Raw genomic sequence first — 19,377 nt, 5'->3', positions numbered from 1 at the left:
ATCAGGATATAAAAATTATTTAAAATTAGAGCTCCAAAAAAATGTCAATGTTTCGTAGCAAAAAATTTTTTCCACGACTCAGAAATTGATATATTGAATTAAAAAAACGAAATTCAGTACCAATAATGCAAAATTTTGACAATTTTGACAATTTTGACAATCTTGACAATCTTGACAATCTTGACAATCTTGAAAATCTTGACAATTTTGACAATTTTGACAATTTTGACAATTTTGACAATTTTGACAATTTTGACAATTTTGACAATTTTGACAATTTTGACAATTTTGACAATTTTGACAATTTTGACAATTTTGACAATTTTGTCAACTTTAACAATTTTGACAATTTTGACAATTTTGACATATTTGACATATTTGACAATTTTGACAATTTTGACAATTTTGACAATTTTGACAATTTTGACAATTTTGACAATTTTGACAATTTTGACAATTTTGACAATTTTGACAATTTTGACAATTTTGACAATTTTGACAATTTTGACAATTTTGACAATTTTGACAATTTTGGCAACTTTGATAATTTTGACAATTTTGACAATTTTGACAATGTCGAGGCACCGGAACACTTTCGGACGCGGTTAGAGAACCCGAAAACACTTTTTGATTGAACTGAATCAAACACTTTATTTTTCGGTACGATTTGGGGGGTAGTTTATTTGAGCGAAGTGTATAGCACGGCGGATTGGTTTGAACTGTGTTGACTATCATAGCTTAAGTTGCGAACAGGAGAAATGAATATAACACAAAAACCTTTCGCATTCTTCTAATACACACAATTACAGTTTTTGCTAGTATTGATTTCAACAAGTAAAGAAAGCTTCAGTTCGAGCAGTGAACATATCCATCGGAAAGCATTTTTAGATCACTTTCGGATGGATCTAACTTTGACGTTCTGCTGTGCGATGTTATTTTTTCTGTTTCCATATTTAAATACTAACACAAATAAGCGGAGCGGTTTTACTCAAACATATGCCGCCCGCCTTGAAATACTATTTCAACATCTAATTCTAACGGTACTGTTTACAATATTCTTCCTTGTCCACAGTTTTTTCATAACGGTACTATTATCGCTGTGTGCCCTTAAGATGCGAATTATTGCGTTTTGTTTTGGTCGTGTTTAACATAGTGTAGTGTAATGTGGTGTATTTTATTGTTGCTGTTGGACCTGCTGCTGTTGTTAGGCTGGACCGGAGCCGCGCTCACTGGACAATATTTCTGTTTGTTTCGGATTGGCTGCTGAACTATCTCATCGATTTCGCTGTTGGCTGCTACTCGACGTGTTCCCTCTCGGTATTCGGTAGGTATCACTTGCTGTTTGTTAGTGGCAATACGGTGATTTGGACTTTGATCTTCCTGCAGTACCCGTCTTCTTATTCCGCTTGTTTTCTTCCGGTTGTAACGATTGCTTGTGTTTTTGTTGTTTTAGCTCTCCCAGTGTGGCGATTAGATCCTGGAACAAATTCAATGGATTCGACAGGTTTACGGAATCCCAGCGGGCGCAATGATGTTATCAGGTAAGTAATCAGTGAAGTTTATTGCTGCTTAGATTGATCCAGAAGTTTGTTTTTCTTCGTAGAGAAAAAAATTGCTGTCGTTATTTGCGTGTTGGATGATGATGGTAAATTGCTCCCGTAACTTGGATTGTAGGCTCTATCAAAATGATACGACTGGATGGCTGCTTCGGATCGGATCGCATTTGACATCGGTTGCATGTGACGTAGAAAATCCGTATTCTTTACTCCAAAGGTGAAATGCAAACGGAATTTCCGGTGAGCATTAAGACATTATCGGCGATCGCAATAGATTTGTTTGCCTACATTGTTGATTGCATCATTACAGCAATGCCTGATTCGGTTCAATCCCTGAAGGTGAAGGGTATACACGGCCGGTGCAGATGGTTAACAACTCAAAGTTGACCCTGGGTATGCTGAACTAAAATCTGGTGGTGTGGAGCTACGGGGGACACAGGCAGGAGATCACTAGCAGATGCCTATGATGGATCTGGTCCTCGTCAGCTGCAGATTTTCCCATATAGTGTGGCTGTGTAGTATGGTGAAAATGACGACATGTAGCTGCAGAACTGCTCACGATGCTCCGGCCCGACCGAGTGGTGATCTGGAGATGGCAGATGGATCTCGATTTGGATAATTGCCTCGTCGACCTTCGCTCGCCTTGGTAATTCAGGACTGCCGGACAGTTGGATCGAACCTTCAACGACCGATGGAATGATACCTGGGTGCAGAGGGGAACTGCTTAGCATTTTCAAAAAAAAAAACTCAAAATACGAGAAACTTTCCTGAATGCGGAGATGTTGGATCTCCGCACACCTCTCCACGACGTCTGACCTTTTTATTCAAATGATGACATCCTTCTAAGGGGAGCCATTTCCGATGGCGAAGTGACAACTTCAAGCGGTGGGACATTCTTAAGGGTTTATGATTTCCACATGATTCGATTCTTTAACCGATATAACGAGGAACTACAATAGGTATGCTTGGCTCTTCAAGAAAGGAGGATATGAGGAACTTCAAACGTTTCTAGTAAAGGTTCTTCAATCGATATGAACTCTAGGCGGCAGGGGGAACTTAAAACAATATGATTTAGAATGATAATGTGGACTTAAATCAAAACATGTACTCCATTTGCAGCCTTCATGGTCTCATGCAAATTTAGAATGCTTCATAACGAATCTTAAGACGTTTTGATTGGTATGATAGACAATATTATTTTTCTTATCGATGACTTAATGAGAAAAGAGCTTAATAAGGAGGTATGCTTAAATTTGTAACTTAAAAGATTTAGAATGATCTATAGTTTTAGCTTTATAAGATTTTTCCCGACTTGATCGACTTCATCTGTTGAGCAAATATCTTGCGTTGAACAACGATGTGACTGACTGACCAAACGGAACAACAGATTTTATGACATTTGGCAAATTCCTCTGTATAACTAACGCATTCTGTTTTACAAAATCTAAAGGAGATTCATCTCTACTGGGCTGCAGTTTCAATCTAGAAGTTACTTGGAGAAATAGTCATTCAAATTGCCCGTTTTTCTAGGTTGGCTTCGGTAAGGGTTGCTGACACAAATCATTTCCGACACGAAACTGACTCATTCTTGGGTAGGGTTCTGACCAAACGTTCTGATTCATTTCTGACTGTGGGCTCATGGAAAATCTTTTCGCATATCGATTCTTCCATGGAGTTGGTGTTCGTAGCCCAACATGTTTCCAGCTTCTGGAATCGTATAAGTCTTTTTTGTAGTTGCTTGTAGAACAGATCATAGTGTGGGAAACGTGTTGATGAGATTTTACCATTCGACCTGACACAATCCAACCAAACACTGTATTTTGGAGCGTGGGACCATTCTTAGTGACCTTTCTTCGTGCATCCTTCAACAAGTCCAAGTAATACTCGGCACCAATGATGACATCAATCGGCTTTGACTCGTGGAAGAAAGGATCAGCTAACGATTCAGAATCGGGAAGCGACATGACCGGAGGATCAAACGACGTCGAAGGTAGATAAAGTGTAAGGTTAGGTAACACGAAGAATTGCATAGTTTCTTGGAAATTAGATATTTTTGGTGAACGTGGACAGACTTCAGCATGTATGGACTTCGTCGAAACCGACTGAGACGACCCAATACCCTGAACTGACAAATATGTAGGCGCTTCTTTCAACTTCAGCTTTCTAGAAAACTCTTGGGACATCAAGCAGTGTTGCGAACAAGAATCTAACAAGGCTCTAGCAATCTGAGCGGTACCGTAACGGTCCTTAATCTTTACAAGAGCGGTAGGGAGCAGAATATTCGAAGCAGACTTAACAGGTAGTGCGACGTAGCTGTGGCTTGTGCTTGGCGTTGGCGAATCGTTTCGTGTGCTTGTATTTGGTGAATTGTGTGTTGCATTTTGTGTTTGAGTGTGTGTTTCCGTAACTATTGGCATGGTGTGACTTTGCTGTTGATAAGTTTGCTGTGGATAAATATGGGTGCTTTCTTGATTAGAGGGTTGTGCAATTGACTGTTGACTGAGTCTCGGATTCGACGGATTCGGAACGGAGGATCGCGTAGCATGCAACATTGTGTGATGCCTTTGTTGACATAATCGGCAACTGCTACGAGTGCAGTTCGTCGCAAAATGTCCAGGCTGTAGACAATTTCGACAGACTCGACTTCGATTGGCTGCTTCAACGCGTTCTGATATCTTAAATCGAAGGAATCTTTGGCAGTGAAACGGTGAGTGCCATGTTTCGCTACAGAACGGGCATCGTGAATCCGATCGGATGGTTGTATGGCAAACTGTTGATCTTGTCTGACGTGCTTCGGATGGTGGACTTCTTGCAGAGGTGATTGATTGAAGAACTAAGCAGTGACCTTGCAAGAACAGTAGCAGCTCTTCGTACGTTGGGACCTCCTTAGACCCGTAATGCGTCTCCCATTGGCGCAATGTTGCAGAATCTAGTCTAGCGCACAACATGTAGACTAGTATTGTACTCCAGGACTCCGTATGCTCGCCGATTTTCTGCAACATCATCAGGTTTTTCTCAAACTCGCTGATAAGGAAGTTCAGACCGTCGTAGTTCTCCTTTTTAAGCGGTTCGAGGGCGAAGAGAGCGTCGAGATGAGCCTTGACTATTAGCTTTTTGTTTTCGTAGCGGACTTCCAACATTTTCCAGGCGACGTCGTAGTTTGCCTCTGACAGCTCGATGTTGTTTATTTCCTTCAGTGCATCACCATGCAGAGAAGAACGGAGGTACGTGAACTTGTCCATTTTCGTCAAATGCTCGTTGTCGTGAATGAGACTACGGAAAGAATCTCTAAACGTAACCCATTCTCTGATTGTTCCGCTGAAGGACGGCAAACGAATCTCGGGCAGCTTCACTCTGGACGTATTCCCTGACGCAGACTGACTTTGGCTGTTGCTGGTTGTGTTTAGCCCTAAGGCATCCTTATCGCCTTGAAGTCTGAGGAGGTCACCTCGAATTGCAAAGTATCGGTCATCAAACTGCTGCAGAATTTTGTCGTTCTCTTCTTCGCGCTGTTTTGCAATCTCCCCTTTGACTTCGCTGTCAGCATCTTTCCCGCATAATCAATTACAATATATAGAGAATATTCTATATTGTCTCTAAACGTTATCGTTTATTGTAAAGTGAACAGTATATGTACAATAACACAGACCATATTAACAATCTGTATTATGATTATCTGTTAAAGTACCATATGGGGAAAGGGCTGTTAAGCATGTTTACCATTCAAAAAGAGCGATTTTTTCGAACAAATATTTCATGCTACATTATTGGATACGGTTAAAATATCATCCACTTTTGGCGAGCAAAACAATCTACCTGAATGTTCTAGCTACGTTGGAATACAAAATCATAGATTTCATCAACTTCAATGGATATAGTTTGCTTATAGTAGTTTGTAGTAAAAATAACGCTCAATCATACGTTCCGCATATTGTAAAATATTTTTAAAAAGAGCTTCCCTGTACCATAACCAATATAGTTCCAATTCTTTCCCACAAAAAATAAAATAAAATTAAAAAATTTAAATGTTGAGATTTTTATTTTTTATTTCTGATATTATACATGGATTATACAATCTTACCTATTTGTGCAGATCTGCATTGTTCAGCCTTTCAGTAGATTTTTTTTCCGCTCTCCGCTCAGCAGAGATCTTTGTTTCTGTAATTTCATTAGTTTTATTTAATCTCACTAGTTTTTATCGATAATATAATATAGTTTTACTTACTTTTCGCGTTCTGTGTGTTTTTCTCAGCGTGATTCTTTTTTTTCGGAGCCATTTTGAACACAGTTTTCAGTTCCGAACCTGGCGTGGGGTTGCCGACACAAATTTTAACGAAGTGAAGTGAAAATTAGCAGATGCTGAACCCAAGAGCGAAAAAATGCATAAGCTCACAACTACATCTTAAAATAACAATATTAGTTATTATCCGCAAGAGGTGAAATGATAACGACTTGTCTAACTCATACAATGTTGTCAATGTTGTTTTTTTTTTAATTTAATGTCTAATGCTAAGAAAATATAAGGAAACTTTGTCGTACACTGTTAGAGTCCTGGATAAGGTCCAGAGACAATATTCAAAGGTTGCAAATTTTTATTCTCTTATTATACTATACTTACTAAATCATATATCATATTGTCACTGTCACTGATACGATCCTGTCATAATTTATTGAGGTAATAAAATTTTGAACATGTATAATGAAATGATACTTGGAAGATATTTCATACTGGTACTGCTACCAATATATTAAGTTAATAGTTAGTACTATATCCCCAACTGTTTTTAATTATGCGGGTTCTGCTCTTTCTCGGACGCTTCGTCCAGCAACATTTCAATCTTGCTCCGTACTTCGAAAAATTCACTGTACACCGTATCAATCACTTGCAACCTTGAACTTAATTGGCACCGATCACTACCGATGTGATAGGTTTGGATAAATCTATCAGTACCATCAAAAATCACATACAACTGCCGCTCACGTTTTTGCAAAGCCTTAAGCGTACTTCTCGACATTGCAACACTTTTTGTAATCTGACACAGGCTTCAAAATTTCAACGAATTCAAACTTGTACCACCAGACAAGCTCTTAAACTGACACGATATTTCTGACACAGGCTTAATATCTGGAAAGGTTCCAAACGATTTGGATTCAGACTCGATTTCTTCTGACTTAATTTCCGACAATATTTCAGACAAAATTGCTGACAATATTCAGACAAGAATTCTGACGCGAGCTTATTTTGAGACTCAGACTCAATTCTGATAAGTTTCAGACAAGATTTCCGACAGTTTTCACTTAAGAATACCGACACAAACTGATTCAGACTTAATTCTGACAAGCTTTTCGACTTCAACTTGGTATTTTCTGACAAATTCAGACTTGATTCTGACAATTTTTCAAACTCAAACTTAGACTCAGTTTCAAATTCTGACACAATCTTAAATTCTTAAACAAACATGTGATTTTCCGACAAATTCCAACACCTTGGACCCAATCCGTCCAGTACTGAATAATTCTGACCAAAATATCTGACTTGCACCTTCTGTGCTTCTGACTTGCACCTTAATGTGCTCTGACATGCACCTTATGTGCTTCTGATTTAGGGTATTTGCACTTAGTTTTGATCAACTCTACGTTCCATCCGATCGCGACGCGTATTATGAGACTTAGCAACCCGATATTGACAGCAGCGAGTGGGCACAACCAATAAAAATTGCAAAGTAGAAATGCCAATAATGAACCAAGACCAATTTGTAGTTACGGACAGGGCACACACTTCATGCAACTAAAAGACCAATTCACACTTAAAATCTTTATTGATTCGCACTTTCTTTGGCCTCATGCACCAAGCCAGTAAATACTTCCTGCTTTTAAGATTCCACAAAAACTGCTCCTTCAGACGCTGCGTCGGATGCTGGTTGTAAATCAGCTGACCTCTGCTGCGTTGCTGACCGATCAACCTCAGGTATCGGCTTCACTCCGCTAGTAGGTATCCGGTAGAAATGTCCCGATATCGCGATGGCTGACACTTTTTCCGATGCACTTAATTGCATCCAAGCCAAGCGTAAATGGCGAATAATTAGATGCACTTTTATTGTTCTATGACACAATCACTTCTGTTCGATTGTTCACTTGTGCTATGGCGATTTTGTGAACCCAAAATGGTTCACACCTTTGCTGCTGTCGAGCTAAGTCCAACTTTACTTAAGTCCGATTTTTGTTCCAGAACCACTTTTCCGGACGGTCATCCGGCTCGAAGGACCAAATGTCGAGGCACCGGAACACTTTCGGACGCGGTTAGAGAACCCGAAAACACTTTTTGATTGAACTGAATCAAACACTTTATTTTTCGGTACGATTTGGGGGGTAGTTTATTTGAGCGAAGTGTATAGCACGGCGGATTGGTTTGAACTGTGTTGACTATCATAGCTTAAGTTGCGAACAGGAGAAATGAATATAACACAAAAACCTTTCGCATTCTTCTAATACACACAATTACAGTTTTTGCTAGTATTGATTTCAACAAGTAAAGAAAGCTTCAGTTCGAGCAGTGAACAGAGCTTATATCCATCGGAAAGCATTTTTAGATCACTTTCGGATGGATCTAACTTTGACGTTCTGCTGTGCGATGTTATTTTTTCTGTTTCCATATTTAAATACTAACACAAATAAGCGGAGCGGTTTTACTCAAACAGACAATTTTGACAATTTTGACAATTTTGACAATTTTGACAATTTTGACAATTTTGACAATTTTGACAGTCGAACTTCTATCAAAATTAAAAACTTCACCTAGTCGGTAAACTCTTGAATTTTTAAATTTTTCCGCTCCTTGGAATGAAAAAATCAAAAGAGGTTCTTTGAACAGCCGTTATTGTAATCGCATTTAATAGAAAGTTAAATATTTCATTGGGGCGATCAATTTTCCAATCGGCACTTCAAAAGCGTAGGACTTCTACTGGCAGTCAATTTTTTTTATTTTTCTTTTACCATTGTAGCTTTTATTCAGAATCCAATTTATTTATTCCCTAAAAATTCAGTTTTGTTTTATGATTACATACAACTTAAGTTCTACGAAAATATTTATCGTTTTGTAAACATTGTTTCCGTAGTTTTTCGAAATGTCATAAACACATGAGCTAAAGAACTTTATTTCAGTACTTTAGGCCGGAACAAATTCCAAATCCTTCTTTTGTCACCTGGAGTTGCATCATCGCGAGGGGGGGGGGGATTATAAAAAATAATGCGAAAAACAAATAAATTGGATTAAATTGCACAAAAACTTGTATGCAACAGAATTGCATTGCACAAAACCTATAAATAAAGTAATTTTTCATCAGAAAAACAAATAAATTTAAGAATATAAAAGGTGAAATAACTCCGAACTTCCAATATTTGTTTTTTGGTCTTGTTTTTTTTTTGGATATTTGATTTTTTTCTGAAATTTATATAAAATACTTCAAATTTTATATATTCTCCCCTTCGGGTTTTTTTGCAAATTTCGAAGGGAAGTGGGGGGTGGGGCCAAAAGAAGAAATTGCAATTTGTGCCAGCCTTATAGGTCCCAAATGATGAAAATATTTTTCACTTTTCGTCGTTTTTTTTTCAACCTCGCTTTAAGATTTCTTCCTTTCTACCTACAATAGGATCACACTTTTCTAAAAAAAAATATTAATCCAAAATGGTGATAAGTTTTAGACCTAACTGTTAATACAGTAGTTTCTCGATTTTATCACTATTCGATTTTTTCACTACTCGCCAAATTCACGCTCGATTTTATCACGGTTATTGTTTCGATTTTATCACGCTTTTTCATAAATCATTCAGAAACCAATAACACTAGTTTACAGCATTTTTGAACTCAGTAAACTAAAGGTCATTTCCAATGTAAAATCGGGCGCTGAATTTGAAAATGAAATTCAAAAAAATCTCAGTAGAACCGTTTTTGAGCTATGCTCCAAATATGAAATTTTGGAAAAATAAAAAAAGTTCTTGTACTTAGATTAAAATATCTCGGACGGCATAACAGTAATTTGAAATCCCTCTTTTGCATATTGAAGGTGATTAAGTTTTCTATCGATCATCTGAACACTGTTTTTGCGTTTGACCAACAGTATTGTTGATATAAGTGACTTTTTGAGAAAAAAAATTATAAAATACGCATTTTTTTATAGAAAATTTTGTTTCAACGAAGGTTTTAGACTCAATGGTAGCATTTAAAAAATCTGATTTTCTTTTGCGCTTGAATGTCAATTTAAAACAAAGATTTCAAGTAGTTATTTATCAAAATCGGTTGAAAATTGAAGAAGTTATGGCTACTTTACCATAACTGAAAATTTTGGAGTTTTTAATAATTTAACGAACCGCAGTACACTTATCATAGTATAGGAAGAATGAAACATGATAAATCTCACTCGCTCCAAGTCAAAATTATTTATTAGCTTACCAGAAGGTCACGTGCCAAGTTTCAGGAAGATCTGACCATAGGAAGGAGTTGCTTAAGTCTCAAACGTGAATTAAATTTTGAGGTATTTTGCCCGGAAGGAACGAAAAATACTGGTTTTTCATCAATAACTTTTTTCATCCCTAGCTGATTGTTTTTTATGGTTGATTTTCTTAAAGCCTAAGTTGAGACAAATATTTCCCCTGAAGACTGTAACTCGATTGGATTTGAAACAGAAAAGTTATTGCGGTTCAAAGATTGTATTTTGGTCAAAAATTGTCGTATAAAACGCAATGGGTAAAAAGTACTCATTGCGTGTTGGACAAAATTTGCGGCCTTTGAACCGCAATAACTTTTCTGTTTCAAATCCAATCGAGTTACAATCTTCGGGTAAAATATTTGTCTCAACTTAGACTTTAATAAAATTAACCATAAAAAACAATCAGCTAGTGATGAAAAAAGTTATTGATGAAAAACCAGTATTTTTCGTTCCTTCCGGGCAAAATACCTCAAAATTTAATTCACGTTTGAGACTTAAGCAACCCCTTCCTATGGTCAGATCTTCCTGAAACTTGGCATGTGACCTTCTGGTAAGCTAATAAATTATTTTGACTTGGAGCGAGTGAGATTTATCATGTTTAATTCTTCCTATACTATGATAAGTGTACTGCGGTTCGTTAAATTATTAAAAACTCCAAAATTTTCAGTTATGGTAAAGTAGCCATAACTTCTTCAATTTTCAACCGATTTTGATAAATAACTACTTGAAATCTTTGTTTTAAATTGACATTCAAGCGCAAAAGAAAATCAGATTTTTTAAATGCTACCATCGAGTCTAAAACCTTCGTTGAAACAAAATTTTCTCTAAAAAAATGCGTTTTTTATAATTTTTTTCTCAAAAAGTCACTTATATCAACAATACTGTTGGTCAAACGCAAAAACAGTGTTCAGATGATCGATAGAAAACTTAATCACCTTCAATATGCAAAAGAGGGATTTCAAATTACTGTTATGCCGTCCGAGATATTTTAATCTAAGTACAAGAACTTTTTTAATTTTTTCGAAATTTCATATTTGGAGCATAGCTCAAAAACGGTTCTACTGAGATTTTTTTGAATTTCATTTTCAAATTCAGCGCCCGATTTTACATTAAAAATGTTGGTCAGTTAATCAAGTTCACGTTTTTTTTTAAATTTTGTAAACTAGTGTAACAGGACCTTAATTTTCATTCAAAAGCGTAGAGCGTCTTTGTTCATAGTATTTTTTTAAGGTTTATGTTATGGTATATAAGCATTTAATAATATGAAAATGTCATTGAATTGCTTACTTCAGCTGAAAAGTGTGTAAAATCCTAATTCGGATTTTAAAAAAGTTTCTAATATTCGAAATAAGTATTTCGATGTGACGCTATTGCTAGTGTTGTTATTTGTGCTTGCTAAGCAGCTCCAAAATAGTATACTTTGTTGGTTTTTTTAATCGTATAAAAATGTGGGTGACTGTAAGCGTTCTTGAAAAGAGATTAGGTTTTAAATATTCGTTTACTTGAGAGGGTGCCATGTGCTATCCTGATTTAGCAGCATTTAGTGTTGTCTGAACTGATTTTTTTATGCAGATGAAATTCTTCTAGTTTGGCCATAAAATATGTAAACGGGAATTCGATTTTTTTTCCTGCAAAGTATGAAAAAGAAACGATAATCTGACCATAAATCTATTTTCGAGAAACTCACTTTTAGAGTCTAAATTGTGCAAATTTCAAAATATTTTTCAAAAAGGTAGCTGTTTAGTTCGTAAAAGATTAATGTGAAGTGAGAATGAAAATATTAAAATCATTAATTGGCAGAAGATAATTTTTAGATACATTTTTCTTTGGATTTTTTTTTTAAATTGACGTAAGAAACAACGACTGTTGAATTTCCATAAAAACTAAATAATTCACTTAAGTTGGCTGAGAAAATGCTTTTTCGTCATGAATAAATCTTAAAATTGCTGTGGAGAAGAATAATTTGAACTGAAATCAATAACTTGTGTATAGTCAACTTATGTAGTAATCAATGTTAGTAAAATCTTATGATCAAAATTGATTGATCCAAAGTGTATGCGCTTTATAATGCGTTATAATCAATCGTTTACGACGATAAACATATATTTTTCCACTTTAAATTTTAGTTTCGCCAAATTCACGGTTTCGTCATATTCACGGAGAAATTTTTTTGAGTGTGATAAAATCGAGAAACTACTGTAGCTATTTAAGATCGGAAAACACATGGATCAAGGATTTCTGACGTTACAAAGATGATAATTTTTCGAAGAATAGGTCCATTCCCAGTTTTATCATGTTTTAAGCTTTTCTATGGTGTGGCTTTTGACAACTGTTTATCAAGAAGTTTCCATTCGTATTAATTGTTAGATCAATATATTTTGAATTTCGGGTGAAATTTTCAGATTTTTTTTTTCGTGAAGTAACAAATTAAAAACAAACATAAATACAGACCCCGTTCGATTTTGGCAACATTCAAAAAATACGGTTTTTTTTGTCACTTTTTTATTTTTTATATTCATTTCAAACTAATCAAAATTAATGTAAAACGTAATATGAATTTGTTCAATTCGGCTTATTTATAATAGTTTTAAACTGTAAAAACACGATTTTTTCCATGTTTTATACCTTAAAACTAATATAATTCAGCCAAATTGAAAAATTTTATGTTTGGTTCTACATCAATTTTGACTAATTTGAAATAAAAATTTAAAATAAAAAAGAGACAAAAAAACCGTTCGATTTTGGCAACATTCGAATTTGGCAACATAAAATTTACGGGCGTGTTGCCAAAAACGAACGGGGTCTGTAACTTAGAAAGGCTACAACAATTTTTTTCAATAATTCTTCCGTAAGTTATTCATCAAACGTGATTCCAATAGGTTTCAACAAGGTTTTTGTAGAACAAAAGTTGATTGTGATCACAAAATATTAATTATGTGAATTTTCAACGAAAAAAAATGAGTTCTAGAGCAGAGATGAGCATCCTAGCTCGCGAAGCTTATCTCAAATTAAGTTTATTTCTCGATTTTTGTCTACGATAAATTTTTGATTATCTTAAAAAAGCAGTCCCTACTAAACCAAAAAAATGGTATCTCAATAACTTGATCATTTATGCATGTAACTTGTTTGCAGTTGCATTTATCCCATTATCATCCAGATTTTTCACTTTTTCGTAGGATTTATACGTTTTGTTTGGTTCTTTTGAAGGCATGGATGCAATATAATTCATTGGAAAAACGTAATATAGGAGTAAATTGAGTCATTTTTTTTTTCGTTTAAGGCAAAGTTAAAATTGTATGATGAAGTGAAATGTTTTTATTCTTCATTAATGACGGAAAAAAGAAAAGTTTAATACTAAAGACAGGGTGAACGATTAAAGATTTCTCATCGACATGACTCAGAAGAATTCTAATTTCTCGACTAAAACAATATCTGGAATTCTGTGATTCAACTGTGATTGGATGCACTGGAAAATCGTAGGAAATCAATCGACGTGTTGTTTTTTAAAGATCTAAACACTGGAAAATATTTTTCACCGTATTTGTTGTCACAAATCTCACCTAACGAAGGACGAAGCAGTTTGCGCAGCATAAGGCCGTTTCAGCTAACAAACCGTATCCAGAACTACGCTCGGAATGAACCTATTTATAGAATGATGGCGCTCTACAACGCTCATGCTAATGTGATAAAGCTAGAAATGTCCAGAGAACAAATCAAAAATAGATTTAAGTTAGCGTATTCTTAATATTTAGTTAAAACTAGTAAAGATTAAAGGCTGAAGCCTAGGATCGAATAAATAAATAAATAAACCCAAAAAGTTTGTAACGAGCGTAGACAATTCAAAACATTCAGATTTTGTCTATCATTTGAGTGTGGAAATTTTAAAATTTATCAGATTTAGGTAAAATTGATTTTTCATAACTGATAAACCAAAAAACGTACATTGAGACAAAAACTATTTTTTAATAATTTACTATCTTTCATTCAATCAAGGGTTCAGATATTATCCAGATATTCTTGTATCAGAGATACAACGCTTTAAAAAAATTGAATTTTACAATTTAGAGAAATTCAAAAAAAATAAGATTACAACTTCTCCTGACATCATCAAAAGAAAGTCATTGAATATTGAATATTTATAATTTTAATTGACTTACGGTTTTAAAAATATCACAAATTCAATTTACTCAATTCTGCTTTAAAATTCTGTCAAATTTCCCGTTTTTTGCAGGTTTAGAAAAAATAACAAAATGCAAAGTTCGATAACCTCAGAATTCAAAATTACTCGCGGCCTTTGCGACAGTTGATCATTGAGTAATTGTATTTTACAGTTTTGTTAAAAAAAAGTACACATATTGAATCACTAATGTTTTACTAATTTTTGAATTTATCTTAAAAACTAGAGCTGATAAACAAAATTCGATATTTGGATTCAGCGCCCCCAAATATGTCAAATTTAATTCTGAGATTCCTTGCACCTCGGAAAAATGTGAATTTAGTTGTCTTGTGTAATGCTATTTACAAACATTTACAGACAGGGGCAAATCATGCCATAAATTGATTGAATTAAATTGATTGGTTTATTTGAGGTAGGTACATATATCCTAGTTGCCTATTAGATTTCTTTTTTTTTTTTTGTATGGGTTTATGAGCGCCTGGCTGACCCGGAAAGGAAAAACAGATCGGGGGACAGAAGAGGAAAATTTTAAATGAGAGTAGTAGGGGAACTGGGGGTATAATGCCCAGTATGGGCAAAACGCCCCACTGCGATATCTAGCTAGATATACACTTATTTTAAGAATCTGGTACGCTATTCCTTTCTAATTAACAGTAGAAACCTTTTGTACAAAAAATTAGCATCAAAAATCCGATAAATCCCTGCAAAAATCCAAAAATACTTTTCAAACCATATTCCTTGCAATTTGTGCCTTGACTTTCGTAAGGAATAACGGCATCTGTCGACAAAAAAAATTACCGGACATCTGTTACTATGATGAACATTGGTCTTGAAAATCATCACAAAACGAAAAATTTCCTTATTCAATTATTTTTTCTGTTATTTTGAACGATTTTTAATAAACATGTCTAGATAGGGCAAAACGCGCCATGTTCCTTTATCTTTAAGCATGTTTCATATTTGTTCAAATTTATATGCAGTTTCATCACAACAATTTTAAAGATATTAATGAGTTGTATTGGAAAACATAACTTGAATATAAAAGAATATATTTAAAATTCCTAAATTTCATATAGATTTAATTAACTATTCACAAGAATTGTAGTATATCTGGCAGCACTGCGCGTAGCAATACATTTTTTCATCTGTGAAATAGAATAGAAGTGTTTTTACCTGGCAAACACTTTCGGAGGCACTTGGATCAATAAACACTTATTAAACGTTAAACGGCGCGATTGGGTACACACATATGCGCATTATGCCCCTACTGAATTTGAAATCCAATTTTAAACCTACTCTTCAAACTTCATCAAATTTGTGACCTTTTTTGACCTTCCAGTTATTCTAACTATCAGATTTAGACAAAAAATAAACCAAACTTCCATACTCAATTGAAAATTAAAGTTAATCTTTTCATATGTATTCTAAAACAAGGCTTTCTTCTTAACGTGGGCATTATGCCCCCTCTTCCCCTATAGCTTAGAAAAGGATAGCGGCAACAGAGCCCGAGGGTTCTGAAGCACCAGTTTAGGGGAAGCGTTAAGATAGTGCTCGACGGACTAGGACGGTTGGTGGGCCCCATATGAACTTCGAGTTAACCCAACCTTCAATTCAACCGAGCAATAGCAGTATGGTATCAAATAATATGATATCATATGCTAACGCCTCGATATCATTGTCAGAAGGGTTCACTATCTTACCGTAGTTGAATTTTCCCTACCTGTCATCTACCTTACTCGTTTCCATAAATTTGGATTCTTCCTAGTTTGATTTAGAAATAAACATAGATTTGCTAAGTAAAAAATAGATTCAAGTGATTGATTCTACGCGACTACACGGTTATTCGATAACTCAATTAGGATATCATAAAAACAGAATCTAGAAAAGGTGTCTCTTAAACTCATCAACAATGAACTATAAGCTTCAATAGCAATAGATTTATTAATATCATCAACTTATCAACGGAACAGGAAAATAACAGTGCTGTTCTTTAAAACCTTATCACTAATTGTGGTCAACTTCTCAAACAAACTTTAATACTAAATCTACACGATAGGGGTTCAATTCAAATAAACCGTGTGCCTGTTTTTAAATGCCCGAAATAAATGATCTGAACTATCTACTCATACTTGCTTATCGAAATCATATTATCTATTTTAAACTTCGATTTATGAATTTCAATCCTAACCGAAAAATGTATAGATCTACCAAAAGTAAATAAATAAATAAAAACAAATGTCAAAAGTGTATTACAAACTGAAATATCATATTTGTCAAAACAGCATTCCCGTCCAATGAGCCTCTAGTTCTTGTAAAATGCTTGATTTAAGAATAAGCCAACGAAATTCATAAACCGCAAATGTACACTTCCTAGAGCATTGGGGAGGCGAATACCATTACCTATACCTAACCTAGCAATACTTGAAACATCCAATTCTATGAAACTAAACTAGCTAACTACCTTACCAAACAGATTATGCCCTATTGAAAAGTATCACTTTATGTCGGTAAAATGTGATATTTTCACTACAAAATTTTCCCATTGTTCAACGGAAGGGAGGGCAAGTGTTTCAACTCCCATTCATCTTATCAGCATGGATCATGAAAATTTGGGACACTATTGAGCCTACCGCTAATTTAATTCAAATAAAGGTGTCCAGCACGCCTTCTAATTTGAGTCATATTATGATCCATGCTTGACAAGATGTGTGCAACGACCCTCTCAGGACAATGATAGTAAACCATCATTATCACAAGCATGCACACCGCCGCCGTGACCCATGGGAACCCAGGGTACGGTAGTTGCCTATTAGATTTCTGTAGTTTAAAATGTTTTTAAAATCTATATAAAATCTTGAATCTAAAATTAAAATCTAAGCATTGTAACAAAACTTTGATATCAAAATAAAAAGCGAATGAATGAATTCGAAACAAAGAATAGTTTCTTGATTTCAGTATCATAAGTCAGATTTTGACTTCACAATCATCTAAGTATTATTTAGTCATAAATAATTGGTTCTGAAATAAAAAATGAAAAATATCATGTGTTTGTTGATTTGAAATTTAAAAAAAATCATAATTTAAAGCTTAAATATATTGGTATTGCAAAACAGATTCAAAACTAAAAAAAAATTATAAATTCGAGCTAGACTCTTGATTCTGTATAGATTCAGAGTCAAAATGTTAGATGTAGTAAACGTAGTTGGAATGTAGTTAGAAAAAGTAAATATTAATAATTTGATATCGTGTTACGCATTTTTTTTTTGTGAACCTCGTCTAAATACGGGGCTAGGTTCTATAGTAAGGTTGCCAGAATTTTTTCAGCACGTATCCGGGCTGGACAAATCCGGGCAGTTTTGTAAAAACTGGCGAGATCCGGACATTATATTTGCGGAGATGTTTGCATTTTCAAACGTAAAGTTTCCAAATGAGGATAAGGAAAATTTCGCTTTGTAAAACTTGCACTAATATGAAGAAGCTCATCAAAAAAGATAATTGACAGATTCCTTAACATTTTTCTTCAACATTTTCTCGCATGGAACATTCGATTCGCAGGTTGAAGTTGTATTCAAGGATATCGAAATAAGTTTATGTAGAAAATCTATTATATAAAATTCTCTTGTAACGGTGTTTGTAGTACTACTTCTCCGAAATGACCCAAACGATTCGAATGAAATTATTTTTAGAATATTCTGTAGCCATGCGAATCGGTTTATATCGATTAAAAACAACAGAAAGTCGCATTTATTGTCCGTAATAATTAAATTTGTAGTTTTTTGAATGAAATAAAAGTCATGGCTTCCATTTTTTCGAGATTTTTTTTTCCTTTGGGCTGTTTGTTTTTCGTCTCCAAGGTCGAGGCGTCGCGAGCAGACGTCGTTAGAAGATAGTAACCATGGCATAGCATACTGATCATTGAGAATATTTTGGCGCGTATTTCTCAACCAAGCATATTTTCAATGTAAGTGGTGGCGATATGAAGCGTTGATGTGATTTTTTTTGTTCTTGATTCCTAGCTCATTTCTACAGCACATGGTTATGAATGACGCCTAGATGTGACTCAGGTTGACATTTTGCTGATCGAATAAAACATATAATATTTGTTTGGCCAAAATCCTAAATTGAAAAGTCAGGCATTCATTTTTAGAGATTTTCTTTTCTTCGAGGGGTTTGTTTTTCGTTTCCATGGGCGAGGCGTCGCTAGCAAACGTCGTTGCAAGATAATAGTAACCAAAGCATACTGTTCATTGATCGCTGGAAAAATTTAAGAATTAGGCGCCTATTTCTCAACCGAGTACCTATATTTCTTATGCACGTGGGGGCGATATGCAACCTCGATATGTTTTTTCTTGCTTAATTGTACACAGCACATGGTAATAAATGACGCCTAGATGTGACACGGATTGATATGTTATCGATCGAATCATAACCATATAAACGATTTCAAATATTAAAACCATTTTTAATTCGTGTTAATTTAAGTAGTAAATTGTTGTCCAAAAAATATGAATTTGGTAAAGATAAATACGAAATAATGTTATGACACTTTGCGGACGTTAAAAATAAGAAATTGGGAAGCTTTACATTCAATTTCGTGTAATCCAATACGCCTGAAACGCTCGACACATTAACTGAACTGGAGTCTATGACGCATCTGAAAAAGACCTATGTGTTTCACTTGCCCCAATAAATGGGACAAATGTATACTTCGATATTTCTTTCTGTCAATATAACTTATATTTTTTTGAAAATATAACTTTTTTCAGAGAATATGAAAGTTGAACTGTGAAGATATTCGTTAGGATTTGACCGGTGTTTCATTTTTGAAAATTAAGATTTACAGTAAAAAAGACAAATAATTTTTATTATCTCAACAATATAACATAATCCTAATTGAAATCGCAGATCACCACCAACAATGTTTAGGAAATTTTGAAATCAGAACTGCTTCAATTAAAATCTTTAAAATAATGGGTGAATATATCTAAACATAAGTTTTCCACTTTTCAAAACCAATCGTTTCTTTGATTCATTGAGTTAAAGTTCAAAGGAATTAATTTGCATTTTTTGCTTGAATAAAAATAGGAACTTGCAATACACAAAATCGCCAGATTTAATGCCATGACAAGTGCTGTTTGGGAACACTTTAAGTTGAAAT

At 34.7% G+C, this 19,377-nt stretch overlaps 1 protein-coding gene and 1 long non-coding RNA gene across 2 annotated transcripts in view; one reads left to right on the top strand and one right to left on the bottom strand.

Annotated features, from left to right (window-relative positions):
- Positions 1–1,050: 1,050 nt before the first annotated feature.
- LOC129741657 (uncharacterized) lies at positions 1,051–2,310 on the top strand. The gene is made up of 4 exons (XR_008736467.1): positions 1,051–1,324; positions 1,454–1,541; positions 1,604–1,796; positions 1,867–2,310. It is a non-coding gene; the product is annotated as an uncharacterized LOC129741657 (long non-coding RNA).
- Positions 2,311–3,082: 772 nt separating this feature from the next.
- Positions 3,083–19,377, bottom strand: part of LOC129743132 (uncharacterized) — a 116,263-nt gene continuing 99,968 nt past the window's right edge. Inside the window, exon 9 of the mRNA XM_055735098.1 lies at positions 3,083–5,065. Within this exon, the coding sequence (XP_055591073.1) occupies positions 3,083–5,065 (1,983 nt within the window). The remainder of the gene's footprint in view (positions 5,066–19,377) is intronic.

Source organism: Uranotaenia lowii, chromosome 2 (genome assembly GCF_029784155.1).
Source record: "Uranotaenia lowii strain MFRU-FL chromosome 2, ASM2978415v1, whole genome shotgun sequence".
NCBI lineage: Eukaryota > Metazoa > Arthropoda > Insecta > Diptera > Culicidae > Uranotaenia > Uranotaenia lowii.
Note: the sequence above shows the minus strand (reverse complement) of the source record. Positions and strands in the feature narration are given on the sequence as shown.